Genomic DNA, 13,475 nt, shown 5'->3' on the forward strand with positions numbered 1-13,475 from the left:
TTAACTTCATCATCATTGATTGCAGAAATAATGCTGTTTAGCATTCAGCATTTGAGCAGTGAAGTTATGGTTAATGAGAGTATGTGGTGTTGCATTTTTTTTTCTCTTTCACTACTTGTTATTTATTAAGACTAGATTGTCATTTAATACAAATCTAGGCAAGCCAAAAACTAGAGTTTTTATTTGTTACTGTTATATGTGTTTTCAGTGTTGTTTCAACCTTTTCATCTTAAGGAGAAATGTCAGTCTTATTCTCTTGATATTTTGGAGAAATTACTACTCACCGACTATTAGCTATTTCTTATTGCCAATTAACATTTTTGGTATGTTTTTTGCCTTTAGCTGTGTCGTTTCCATTTTTCAGGCCTCCCTCTAGATCCCATCCTTTTTTATATGGAACATCCGTTTTCACAGGAAGATGCATTCTGATTACATGTTAACCCTGCCCATGCTAAATCCTATTTCTTATATTTAGCTTCTTTTTGGGGAGGGATAACCTTCCATTCATAAGTTCCTACAAGTATTTAACGGGAAGTAGGTTTGGAACTTGGAACTACACACTTTTTCTACATTGTGGAGTGTTGCCCCAACATAACAATATTCATAGGTTTGTCTGACTCATCCAATGGAGAGACAGCACTCAATGTTTCCCATAGTATATATAGCCCATCTGGTTGAGCTTCTGTGTGTTTTCCTGTGTCTGCAACCTCCATCTAAGGAGATGACTCCTTTGCACTTCTAATAGATTTTTTCTTTCAGCCTCTTAGTGTCCACTTTGAGTTCTTGCTGGACGAAAACAAAGGCAAAGAAATTAAGAAACCATCTTCTCTGCCTCATTTTCAACCTTCTCATTATATTAGTCTTCTGCAGTGATCATCCATTCCATTGAGCTCCTATGAGGAAATGGAATGAATCATATGGAAGCGAACTCCATGACCCATTAGTTCACCTTGTCAACCAGTTTGGCATTGAAGAACGCCTTGACCAGGCTATCAATGTCAATTTATCGGTCAATGAGGCTAACCAATGGATCCCTGTTCCAGGGCCTGTCATCGTCGGTGCTGGACCATCAGGGCTTGCTGTCGCTGCGTGTCTCAAGGAGAAGGGCATCCCGAGTCTGATCCTAGAGCGATCTCACTGCATTGCCTCGCTTTGGCAGCTGAAGACCTATGACCGCCTCCACCTCCACATCCCGAAGCACTTCTGCCAGCTCCCTCTCATGCCATTCCCTAAAAGCTTTCCTACATACCCCAGTAGAGCACAGTTTGTGAGCTATCTTGAGGCTTATGCAAGATGGTTCAACATCAAGCCTGTGTTCAACTCCACAGTTGTGAGTGCAGAGTTTGACCAGAGAAGTGAGCTGTGGAGAGTGCACACTGTGGGAAGTGATGGAAGCCCAACCACGTATGTGAGCCGGTGGCTCGTTGGAGCAACTGGAGTCAATGCTGAAGAGTCGGTGCCAGGGCTTGGTGGCATGGATGAATTTAAAGGCCCCGTGATCCATACAAGTTCATATAAGTGTGGCGAAATCTTTCGGGGACAGCGGGTGCTTGTTATTGGATGTGGAAACTCTGGTATGGAGGTTTGCTTGGACCTTTGCAACCATAATGCACGGCCGTCAATGGTCGTAAGAGAAGGGGTATTTTTGTTGTCATTTCATTCATCTACCTTTTCAGCATATAACAAATCTATTCATGAATATCAATTCTTCATATCTAAGGAGGAACTATTAGATTACAAATATAATTCATGGAAATTCTGTTTCAGTTTCAGATTACATTTCGTTATGGGCTCATAAATTTTTTTTTAGGCTAGAATTCCCATGCATTTTTCCTTCTATTTAATTCAAAATGTAGGATACCTTTCCGATCATTGCCAATTTATGAAGCTCTCTTTTTCTTAAGTGTGCTAGAAGTGTACCAATTGTTGTTCGATCACCCGGTACTTTTCACTTCCTCTCTTTTGAATTTTTCACTCCTAGACAGTGCTTACAGCAATGCCATCAGTAAATTATATATAGTAATGCTCCCATTCGAATAGATCGAGTACTAAAGACAGTATGTTGAATAAATGATGTAAAGAGACTGAATCTTAGATTTTGATTCGACTGTGACCATCAATTGCAGGTGCATGTCTTGCCCAGGGAAATACTAGGCTGGTCCACCTTTGGTCTTTCCTCTTGGCTCCTGAAGTTCCTACCGGTTCGGGTGGTAGATCGTGTTCTTTTGTGTATCTCCAGGTTAATGCTGGGCGACACTGAGCTGCACGGCCTCAAGCAACCCAAGCAGGGACCTCTTGAGCTTAAGTTCCTCTCTGGCAAGACGCCGGTCCTGGACGTTGGCACTCTAGCTAGGATCAAATCTGGTGATATCCAGGTTTATGTTCACTTCAATTGAAGGCATTTAAATGAGTCAAGTTGCCGGTCTATAGCTGTGTTCATTAGTAACATTTGATGTGAATTGCAGATTTTCCCTACTGTGAAACGACTGACGGCACATGGAGCAGAGTTCGCGGATGGAAGACTGGAGTCCTTCGATGCCATCATACTTGCCACGGGCTACCGAAGCAACCTGCACACTTGGTTAAAGGTGATAAAGAGCACACACAAGTGGATGAATCAATAAGAACTCCATGAACATTGTTTGCAATTTCTTTTTCGCCGAGTTCATGATTCTGCGGTTGCATTCACAGGGAGGAAGAGAGCTGAGCAAAGGTTGGAAGTCGGAGAGAGGGCTTTACGGTGCCGGATTCTCGATGCAGGGCTTGATGGGGGCTTCTGTCGATGCGCAAAAGATCGCTGATGATATCGCACGATGCTGGGACCGTGGATTTTCGGTGCTTTAGACACCATTGCAGCTCCATTTCTTGTTTTGTACTTGTAACGAGTGCCATTATATTAATGTTGTAGTTCTATGGATGTTGATGTTGAGATATCTATCTATCTATATATAGTATTTTCATGTGCAAGAGATGATGACATCTTTATGATAATATTACGACGAAAATTTTTGCGATGTGGAATAGATCTCTTCCCAGATACCCTCTTGATGGATTTTGGTCACTTACTGACTGTTTACTTAGAAAGGAAGCAGGGAAGATACGATACTGAGGAAAAAGAAAGAAAGAAAGAAAATTTCTTCTCTAAATTTCCTTCCCAAAAGTGACAAAAACAGAGACTTTTTTCTGCTCATGAATTTAGCTATGCACACAAAAATGGAAATGCTGGTGTGGCATGTGGCTTCCACTGACGAATCCACTGAAGTGGTCTAAAGAAAATGTTTTATTAACACTTTTTCGTGTTTATTGTGTGGATTGTTCGTGAAATCGAGACAATATTTTTTTTGATAGTGGTTAATTATAATTTTTTAATTTAGATGATAATCATGAGATCAATTGTATAGAATTATTAAAATAATAGATTTCATTTTTTACTGAAGTACTGAAGTGTGAATCTATCAATGTACAATTATATTTTTTTAAATAAAATTATAAAATTTTATAAATCATTGAAAGGTAATCTAATGTACAAACCTTCATATATTTCACAAGAGATTATTTTCACAACTTAAATTCATGATTTTAAAATCACATGACAACAACTTCACAGTTATTATAAAATTCTCTTTCAAGATTTTACAAATCATTAAACACTCAAAAACTAATATAGCATAGAAATTACTAAAGCTTTTCTTTAAAAAAAAATTAATTTACTTTGTAAATGAATTCATGTCGCGAGTTGTGTCGATGCAAAACCATATTTTTTACAAAATAATTTTATAAGGTTGACAAATAACTAAACACTTAAAAAAAATAAATTATATAGCATGAAAAATTATTTAAAAAAATTAAAATTAATTTACTCTGTAAATCTGTAAATGAATTTTACATGTATTGAATCTGTTTTATGTTAAATGAAATTATGTTGTGTTTTAAGATGGTGATTTAGTACTGAAATTTAAGGTTTCTGAATCTGACGTGAAGGGTGAGATTACAAACTGATGTGCTAATAAAATAAATCATATTTGAATATCATAACCTAACCCAACCCACTGTTGAATTTCAAACGAATAGCTGATCGAAGGCACGGCCATGTCGAAGGAAACCAACATAGGGAATAAGGCGAGGTGAATTCCAAAATGGAACGATGGCGGTCATTTGTTATTGTTGTTTTTTTCTTTCTAAAATGAGGAAGAAGATCTCATTCTCGACCTTCTGAAGCCTTATTTATAGGCCTTAGGATATGTGTTTTCCCATATAGAGGTCTCGTTAAGTTATGAAATCATAGTTGTGACTATGCACCCATTGCTTGTTGATGCAACAACGGAGTAGAGATTTTCAACATCAAACACGAGCTAACCACCACAAGACGAAGAGAAATTCAGAATTGAACAAGGGCTGATTATGTTCCTTGACACGAACCACAGACATCCAACAACCAAACACGACCGTAGCATGATGGTGATGCTCCAAACTTGAAAGACTTTGTGATGCAAGAGGATCTGAGTTTTGAGAGACCATAACTTTTATTCAAGATTGAACCACAAAATCTATAATACATCAAATCGAAACTCATTCAAAAATCTACAAATGATTACTAAGTATAACTTATAATAGCCCAATCTTAAGTAAAAAAAATATCATTTAAAACTTTTTCAAAAACTCCAAATAATCTTTGCCATTATATTAGAGTTATTTTCATTTTTTACATTACAATTTTAAGACTATTTAAATTTTTATTTAATTATTGTTAAGATATTATCTTTTCTTTTGAATAATTTTATTTTGTTAAACCGACTTCTCTCCATTTGACAATATCTAATGTTTTCGCTGAATTTTTGTTCGAAAACAAACTTCCAAAATAATTGCTATTATGTCCGGCTTCACTTGTTCATGCTAAACTCTTCTTCTAGGTTGGAGCAAGACAAGCCACACATCACAAGTATTAGGAATTAGCCCGTTTAATGAATTGCAAATTGGCCTATTTGTTAAACAAGTTCAGATTAAAACTAAAACGATCGTGGATTCTCAACAGCTTATCGATTCAAGTTTGGTTACCTGTTGGATGATTCAGTGCCAATCTAAAGTTCAATGCTATGTTACAAAATGAAAAGTTTCCTAAATGTTGTGTGCAACTTATTCTAACTGAACCATCTGATTGAAGAATGACCCTTACAGACTGGTTTAGTTGTTGCAAGCAAGTAGATGTGCCATTGTTCGACTGCAAAGATCAAGTTCCTAGTTGGTCCAAAAGTTTGCTCATTTTTCGATCATTCTTTCAGATAATATAGTCAAGCTTTACGAAAATATCGGAAGATTTCCAAGCATACTGACTAGACAGACAATATGATCTGCCTCAGCAAGATCTAACGTCAAGAATGCACAATTGAAGTTCATCAGAATCATGTTTACTCCTACAGAATGTACACAAGTCATGATGGCAGAGCAACACCAAATAAACCTAGAGTAGCATGGTAGATTTTTTTTAACAGTATCTATATCCAATGTTTGTTTATAAATTCTCGCCGACTATGTGCTATTCTTGATTCATAACAACGGGAATGAACGAGCGAAATTGTAGTAAGTACCTGAAGTGTTTCTTGCACAAAAATGTTGCTAGAAGTTGATTCCCATATTACTGAATGACTGTCTCTATCAGAAGGAAACTGTATTATTTCAATTACCGACCCGTCGAACGTGCTCAACTCAGTGGCGTGCACCTTGATCGGATCAAATAGATGTTTGATCGAACCAATAATGATCCAAATGTCTCATAGTTTAAGACCATGCTTCGATGAAAAATCTACCAGCTTTCTCTAGCAGACGGAGCCATTTTGTGGCTGATTCTTTAGAGATCCCACTTTCTTCCATAATAATTTCTTCAAGAGTCGAAGTCACATCTGCTGGCATCTTCGTGGAGGACCCTGCGATATATACTGCAGCACCTGCACTAAGAAGATTCCAAATTCTTTTACTCTCTTCCTTCATCTTATGCTGCACATATACCTTTCGCGGCTGATCTCTAGAGAATGCGACAAAAAAACCGCCACCCTTGTTTGTGGATAGCACCCCATCATCTTGGGCATGAGATAACCAGAAATTCTTGTATAAGAAATCATTTTCTTCATTCCTACACCCAAAGAAGAAGAGAACAGGAGATACTGATCTGGTTAAGTTCTGTTGAGCGCGTTCCTCCACAAATGCCCTGACTGGTGCACATCCTGTTCCTGGTCCCACGAGAATGAGAGGCACTGATGGTTGAGGTGGTGGCAAAGCACCTCGAGTGACCCAAGCGGGAATGTGAAATTCTGTTTGCAGATTTGAAAGATTGAATCACCAAATGTTGCTTTTATGAAACATTCTTTGACAATTATAGAGTTACTTTTACCGTTGGTTTCACATGGATCAAGTCCAGCAAGCCATGATGAACAGAGGCCATGTCGTGTTCTCTTGAACGGAGTGATCCATGAAACAATGCTCACAGTTAGGTGCACTTGATTTGGATGAACAGAAGGAGATGAGGAGATGGAAAATGCTCTTGTTTTTAGTGGAGGGACCAATTGTACCAACCATTCGAATGGCATTATCACAGATGGAAAATCCTCCAGTACCTATAACAAAGATCAATAGCTTTTCAATACTTGTAAAAATCTCCACTAGCATCGGGTGCAATTTAAGAAAATGCTTTCCAGATGCTCAACATCACAAACTAATTAATAACAGATTTTAAAAAAATTAGCAACTCCAGTAACAGTAGAATTGACCACCTCAAGAACAGATCTCCGCTCCTTCTGATTGTACTCATACAAATCATCCCTTCCTTCTGGAGAGGCAAAATACTGAAGTTTTTCCTTTTCATGGTCAGCTGTAGCATAAAAGCTCATCACCTAACAGGGAGATAAAATTGCAGAAAGAGAGTTTCAGATTCCTCTATCATTAAAAATGTAAGGGAGCAAAACAAGATCCCTAGTGGCATGATCATGTTACCAAACTGAGCATGCTAGTGGTGGTAAAAAATGAGCCTTACTCCTGCAAGTCTATTTTAGAGAAAGGCACTTGACTAGGTGCTAAGCCAATGCAAGTTTGTGTTGCCTTTTTCATGTCTTCTTTCCTCTGAACACAACTAACTGTACCAATATAGTAGAAGCACAAAGACTAATCAGGAAGACTCCAAACTCAAAGAGTGAGAAAGGCTCCTTCAGCAAGATAAATGCATCAATTAGTGAATTAAACCACCCAACCACCAACATCTGAACAGATCATACCCACTTAGATAAGAGATCTGAATCGATTAACTTATGAGACTCATTCGCTGGTCAAAAATGTTGCAGCCCAAGTTAATAATAGTTAACTCATCTAAACTTATAAAGTTTCTCCGTTAGTCCACAACTCACCATGACAAATTGGGGTATTACAATCTACGTCACTTTAAGTTTTGTTGTCCTCATTAAGACTCCAACTCACCATGTGAAGTCCAGTAGTGGCTCCACCATCACACAAGCAACCCCGTGCATTAGATTAAGTTTGCTGTGATATCAATTGTCACAAGTCGCTTAGATGAGAGAACTGACTCATTAATTTATGAGATCCAAAGTGGTTAAACCCAAGTCAATAGTATCTAACTCATCTAAGTTTATAAAGTTCCTCTATTAGCCTACATCGCACAGTGTAGAACTAAATTGAGGAATACAACACAGTTTTTTAGATAATGCAAATGTAAACAAGTTCAAATCTCATGATCCATATAAATAAATATCCTCTGTTGCATGCAAGCTCTTAGAGAAGGTATACCATGCTCATCCAGTTTCAGTTAGGGTAATACCAACACTGTGAAAACATAGACTAATGCATTATATCCTCTCCCACTGCCTCGTTTTCATCCATTGGTAATTCTATGCTATCTTTTCATATGTCATATATGTGCTCGTCTAGTCAGGGTGATTTGGGACTTATGCCATGGGCATGCCTGCAAGCTCATGCATGACACAGATTTTTAGGCCCACATTCCATGCTCAGTCATGCATGAAATAGATTGTGTTGAGCACTAGCACTATACAGAATGACAATGACATAGAACTAGGTCAATAATGCTAACCATGGAATTAGATAGGGATTATCAAAGACAAGGACTAGCCCAGCTCATGGGCCAATTCATGGGCTAAAAATGGCCCATTTATTATTTTTTAATATTTTTCAAGGATACTCATTTATCCCTTTTTTTTTTGAAATATATACTTTTAAAAAAAGTCTAAATATTTCATATTATTTATTTATTTATTTTATTAATTTATCATCTGACTATCAAGACAAGCATGGTCTGAGCTAGTTGAAGTTGAATCGACCTAGGCAGTACACATGCCTAGCCCAGCATCGCTCAACTTGGGCCATGCTAGGCTGTGCACATCCTATTGACACCTCTAGTTCCTAGAAGCTCCTCTCCCTTATCAGTTGCTACATAGGTTGGCAAATAATGAACTAACATGAAAAAGTGTATTGGACTGATGCAAAAAATGAACTTAATATTGCCTCAAAGAAGTAACGCCGAGGAGAAGCTGATGCCACATCCATGGTGAGCTCCACAAAACTCTTCAGATTAACAGGGTGCACCATGTTCATTGTATGCCTACCAATGGATGGCTTGGCTGCATCTCTGGGATTGACCTGGATGATGAATATGTATTTATCAAGACCTTTTTTGGATAAACAAGTTGGCAGTATACATATAGTTTTTAAGAAAGTAAGGCAACACCTCTTAGGTTTCCATGGATATCTCAAAACTAACAGAGAGTCTAGATATACAATCATAGACTAACACAAAAGTAACCCAAAATATTTTATATAAAGCTGATAGGAAGAAAGCAACAAGAAAGAACAACATACAGTGATGTAACAGTTTGGATCCAAGTTACAGCGCCTTATAAATGCATCAACAGCTGCAGGATTTTGACTTGGGAGAATCTCAAGAACATCACCCACTTGATAGTTAATGGACTGAAGTTAGACCAGCAGTCTAATTAGTAATTGATTGGAAATAAAAAATAGAATTTGAATATGAACAGCTACCAGGTAGAGGATTATGATGAGTTGGATTTGTAGTTAGACTCAATCAAGATTGCACAAGAAACTCACATTCAATGAACTTTCAAACTCAAAGTGGCGTACATCTCTACTATGGCTTCGTTTTGTTAGTTGATGATTAGTTATCTGTCAAATTAATCAAAGGAAATATTCCAAAGATTAGCAACACAAAAATAACACAGTGCAAGTCATAAAAGCCACTTCAGCAATGTACAACAAAACAAGGATCAAAGGTACCCTGTCTAAAGAGATCATAACACCAACCCAAAAATACATGGTCAGAATACCAGGCATGAGTTTTCAAATGTTTCAGTAAGATGAAGCAACAACAGAAGTGTTTCACTAATGTGATTTCAAATATTGAACAGCGTGCAGATGGTTCCAGATAGATTTCATTTTTGAACAAAATCAGTCCATCCAGATTTTGTGGGGCATAAATCAACACAATGCTTAGGTGCTGCATAAACAACCAAAAACAACAAGAAGATCTATATTTGACGGATAATGGTGCCCAGTCTGCAGCAAGAATCTTGACAAACTACTATTCTCAACTACACGTGTACAGCAAATATACCACAAATTACTAATAAACCGAGATTTATATTAACAGGGATCCAAGTAAGTCAATATGTAGATGCCATTATCTGAATCTAGAATATGAAGCCCATAAGCAAATCTTATGTTAAATCAGTTGCATCTATCAAAGTCACTTCCACTTCCTTTTGATATAACACCGGCGAATATTGTCACACAAGCTGATTCAATTGACCTTTTTATTCTAATCCTTTCTCTTCAATCTTTGTGTGAATAAATCTTAATGTAGAAATGGATTTTAGCTGAAGATAACACATAAATAACTAAACTGAACTTTATCTGAGCATGTATGTTAAGGTTTCTAAGTTTTGGTCTATCCATAATCATACCATCTGTGCCTGTAAACCTTCTCTAATCTATAACATAATCACATCAGCCCAATATATCCAACCACAATATATATGCCTATTTAGAAACTAATGATACAAGCATAGCCTAAAATAACACGGATAGTATTGCCACAAGTTTCTAATAGAAAATTGCAAATACCATACATGTTTTATTATATATGAAGATTAAGATAACCTATATCCAAAATTAATGGGATTGAACATTAAAAAGAACTGTCCAAACTCTATAGAAGTGCAATCACAGAGAACATTGTTCATACCATCTTCAAGAAATAATGTGGCTTCTTGTTCTGATAGTAAAACTGCATTGGTGACGTTGAAAGTGCACTGTCAATCACCTTCTCAGTCTCCTTCAAGTCTAACACATATGAGAGTCAAAAGCCTTCACAAGAACTATTAAAGGAAATATTACTTCTGAAAGATATGCACAATGAGGCAACAACATATATCTTTGCACTCTTAAGTTGATATAAAATTAACCGAGACATACAAATCAATCAGCTCAACTAGTGAAAAAAAAAATCAAACAGTTGATGCATCCTATCAAAACTCACCAGATACATTTGAAAGCTCCAGTTGGATGTTGTCCGACAAATGGTATGTCACCTCAAATTTTGGTTGCTCCAAACTTCTCATAGAAGGGTCCATAATATCCGATATCCTAGGCAAAATGTTGGGATGCATCATATTCAGCTTCTTCCAAAAAGATGACAACCAAGGATCTAAGGCACCTTCATACCTGCCAAAGGTAAATTCCAAATATCATTCTGATTCCATTTTTAAGAAACTAACAAAATTTGAAGGTAATCAAACTGTCGAACAAAAGATCTCAGATGGATCAAGCAACAAAATTATCCTACAGTGCCATATTAATCTTAGTTATAGTAGTAGGAATTAAGAACCAATGCAGTTAGCAGCGAACCAATCTCATCTTACCTATGGAATATTAAAAGAATTTTAACATGACCTCTAATTAATATTCTCAAAAAACAAATATTAACATGAGATGAACAAATATTGGGACTAACATGGACCAATGATGATGATTTCCTCCTTAATGATAAGCGGGAAAATTATAACTGGTAAGCATATATCTCAAGAATATAACAAGTTTACAATGAAGAAAGAAAAATCATCAGCAAGACTAAATGAAAAACATACCCAGAAGGGTGCTGATCATCTCCTAGACCTTTTTCAATTAAAAGCATTGCTCCAAGATCGGAAAGCCTCTTATCCAATTTCTTTGCAGTAAACTGTCAAATATTCCATGATATAAATTAGACTAGAAACACTACATTATTTTCACCATTGCAATTGAATGGTGCTTCAATTTTGATGTTTATAAACATGGAAAACAATTTCATAAAAAAGAAAGATCACTAAAAATCAATTAGTCTCCAAAAAGTTGAAGCATTGGGTTGATTTCTCTAACTAACTAGGCCTAGTTGGAATTTGAAACTTTACACAATTTAATTTCTGACTTCTGTTTCACAATGCCCTAAGAAATTGTCTATGAAAAAATTGGAATTATTATCCACAATTAATTTCAAATGATCCTAAATAATTCATATGTTATGGGCAAAGGGGCCATGTGTATGTAAACAGTATAACACTCGCTTGTAATATTGCTTATAAGTTATACAGGTACAGCAGGATTACTTAGGGATTCTTATAAGGAATAATTCCCCCTAACATGGTATCAATGTCATTGATACCCTCTCACTTGGTCAGAGTTGAACTCTTCTGCACAACGTCATTTATGTGAAATTCTATTTCCTCTCTACCAAGGTAATCTACTCAGTGTTCTGATCTATTTGTCCTTTGAAGCACCCAGGCCATCATCGTCTTTGCCAGCTTTGCCACTAAGAACCACCACAATGCTCATCATTGTTCCTTTTTAGTTAAATGAACTCCCTCCACAAGAAGTTCCTCTGGATAAAACCCCTCATGTGATCCTCTTATACGTCTAGTCTACCACACATTGCTTGCTCCTATCACACTAACAAGCGTCTTCATCCATTGTGGTGCCACCCTCACATTTGAAGAAAATGTTAGCTGATAAGGAAGCAACAAGTTAAGGTAAAAAAAACATCAAATAAGCATGTCAAAATTAATGAACCACTTTATTGCTCAACAACATGGTTTGAAAAAATAGATTAACAGACATGCTTGTCAAAATTAATGAACCACTTTGGTGTAGTAAAAAATCATTTAATATATTTGAATGTTACCAGCCCTACAAAGAACTCAATGGAGATAAAAGATCAATGTGACCACCGATAGATAGTTGGGACAAGCACAATTCATGAAGATCTATTGGTATTGGAGGTATTCTGGTTTTTTATTTAAGCAAAAAGCTGAACAGCAATGCAATGAAGAAAACAAATTACACACGAGCTCAAGAGAAATAATACATAATAGGATTTTACATTATATTTCTGGTACCCTGAATCACCCAGCCCAAAAACAGCGTATTGAAGTCCTTCCAACCACTTATTGCTAAGACGCCTTTGCAAAAGAAACTTCCAGAAAACCTAGTAATGTAGCATAATATATCAAACAACTGTTACATTTTTTTTCCCAACCATCATCAGTTTCCAAAAGAAAGCAAGAGTGACCTTCATTGAATCTGGCACATCACCCTGCCCTGTGGTGGAAACAACAAAAATTACAATCTTTTCATCCGGCAAGGAATTCTGCAAGAGAACAGTAACAAATATTTAATAGTCCAATAAACCAAACAGGTTACTGAGAAAACAGAAGTATAGGTATAATTTTTTCCATAAACAAGATCAAAACCAATAAATTGGAAATCAATATATAGATGACAAACCACATCGAACCGATCAATGGAGATGACTTGAACAGAAGGACAGCCACCACGCTCTGCCTCCCTTCCAACCCGCTCAGCAGCATCCATAGCGTTCCCGGTTTGGGAAGCATACAGAACCAACAGACGGCTCGGCTTCAGCTCTGACTCCCCATCCATTCTTTCGGCAAGGTAAAAGGTGGCAATGCTACTACAGCAATTCAACACGACGCATACAAATCATGTGATTAGGAGAAATGTACAGCGGGATAAATTGCACGAGGAGATTCATAGAGCATTAGCAAGTATTCTAGTGCGCTTCGAACTGGTTATCCTTTTTCTCTGATTCTCAATTAGATACCCTTCGTTTCCTATAAAAATATACAATACTGGAGTGGATCCTACTTCCACCGAGTAGGGTTTCTGGTGGCGGTTGCCGCTGCTTCTCACCCCGCCGGTGCCCCGCTAGAAACCGTCGGTCGCTGTGCTCGTGAAGTCCTTCGAGGCTGATGCTGGCATCTCCCGCCCACTGCAGCACCCGCCCTATGTCACCGGATTCGTCGCCGACGCGGAGTCGTCGTCCGTCGTAGCCACCGGAGCGCAAAAGGGGACGCATATAAATAGACTTTAGAGCCCGGTCCAGCCGC

General features: G+C 37.4%; 2 protein-coding genes across 4 annotated transcripts; one reads left to right on the top strand and one right to left on the bottom strand.

The window, feature by feature from the left end:
• The first annotated feature begins 895 nt into the window (after window positions 1-895).
• LOC141831772 (indole-3-pyruvate monooxygenase YUCCA2-like) lies at window positions 896-2,955 on the top strand. Of its 2 annotated transcripts, none has more exons than XM_074719175.1 (4): window positions 896-1,639; window positions 2,127-2,375; window positions 2,466-2,588; window positions 2,665-2,955. In XM_074719175.1, exons 1-4 carry the CDS (start codon window positions 896-898, stop codon window positions 2,842-2,844), a joined length of 1,296 nt encoding a protein of 431 aa, XP_074575276.1. In that variant the 3' UTR covers window positions 2,845-2,955. The 2 variants fall into 2 exon arrangements, with proteins under 2 accessions (XP_074575276.1, XP_074575277.1); XM_074719176.1 differs by having other exon boundaries at window positions 2,692-2,955.
• A 2,410-nt stretch (window positions 2,956-5,365) lies between these two features.
• On the bottom strand, window positions 5,366-13,396 carry LOC141832668 (NADPH-dependent diflavin oxidoreductase 1). Of its 2 annotated transcripts, XM_074720126.1 has the most exons (13): window positions 13,234-13,396; window positions 12,853-13,039; window positions 12,638-12,715; window positions 12,449-12,553; window positions 11,181-11,272; window positions 10,574-10,758; window positions 10,280-10,377; window positions 9,127-9,201; window positions 8,878-8,988; window positions 8,524-8,658; window positions 6,765-6,884; window positions 6,386-6,608; window positions 5,366-6,305 (listed from the first exon to the last, which is right to left on the bottom strand). In XM_074720126.1, the coding sequence occupies exons 2-13, from the start codon at window positions 13,006-13,008 to the stop codon at window positions 5,776-5,778; spliced, it is 1,908 nt and encodes a 635-aa protein (XP_074576227.1). In that variant the 5' UTR covers window positions 13,009-13,039; window positions 13,234-13,396; the 3' UTR covers window positions 5,366-5,775. The 2 variants fall into 2 exon arrangements, with proteins under 2 accessions (XP_074576227.1, XP_074576226.1); XM_074720125.1 differs by having other exon boundaries at window positions 12,853-13,396.
• Between the last annotated feature and the right edge of the window lie 79 nt (window positions 13,397-13,475).

The sequence above is a fragment of the Curcuma longa genome, chromosome 7, assembly GCF_044706935.1.
Source record: "Curcuma longa cultivar G26 ecotype Majalengka, Jawa Barat chromosome 7, ITB_CL_G26_1.1, whole genome shotgun sequence".
Taxonomy (NCBI): Eukaryota; Viridiplantae; Streptophyta; class Magnoliopsida; order Zingiberales; family Zingiberaceae; genus Curcuma; species Curcuma longa.

Coding starts and splice junctions, on each gene's coding strand:
- LOC141831772 (XM_074719175.1), top strand. CDS start 896: ATGAGGAAATGGAATGAATCATATGGAAGCGAACTCCATGACCCATTA. Junction 1,640..2,126: donor CAATGGTCGTAAGAGAAGGG/GTATTTTTGTTG, acceptor CATCAATTGCAG/GTGCATGTCTTGCCCAGGGA. Junction 2,589..2,664: donor ACCTGCACACTTGGTTAAAG/GTGATAAAGAGC, acceptor TTTTTCGCCGAG/TTCATGATTCTGCGGTTGCA.
- LOC141832668 (XM_074720126.1), bottom strand. CDS start 13,008: ATGGATGGGGAGTCAGAGCTGAAGCCGAGCCGTCTGTTGGTTCTGTAT. Junction 8,659..8,877: donor ATCCAAACTGTTACATCACT/GTATGTTGTTCT, acceptor TTCATCATCCAG/GTCAATCCCAGAGATGCAGC. Junction 6,306..6,385: donor TGATCCATGTGAAACCAACG/GTAAAAGTAACT, acceptor ATCTGCAAACAG/AATTTCACATTCCCGCTTGG.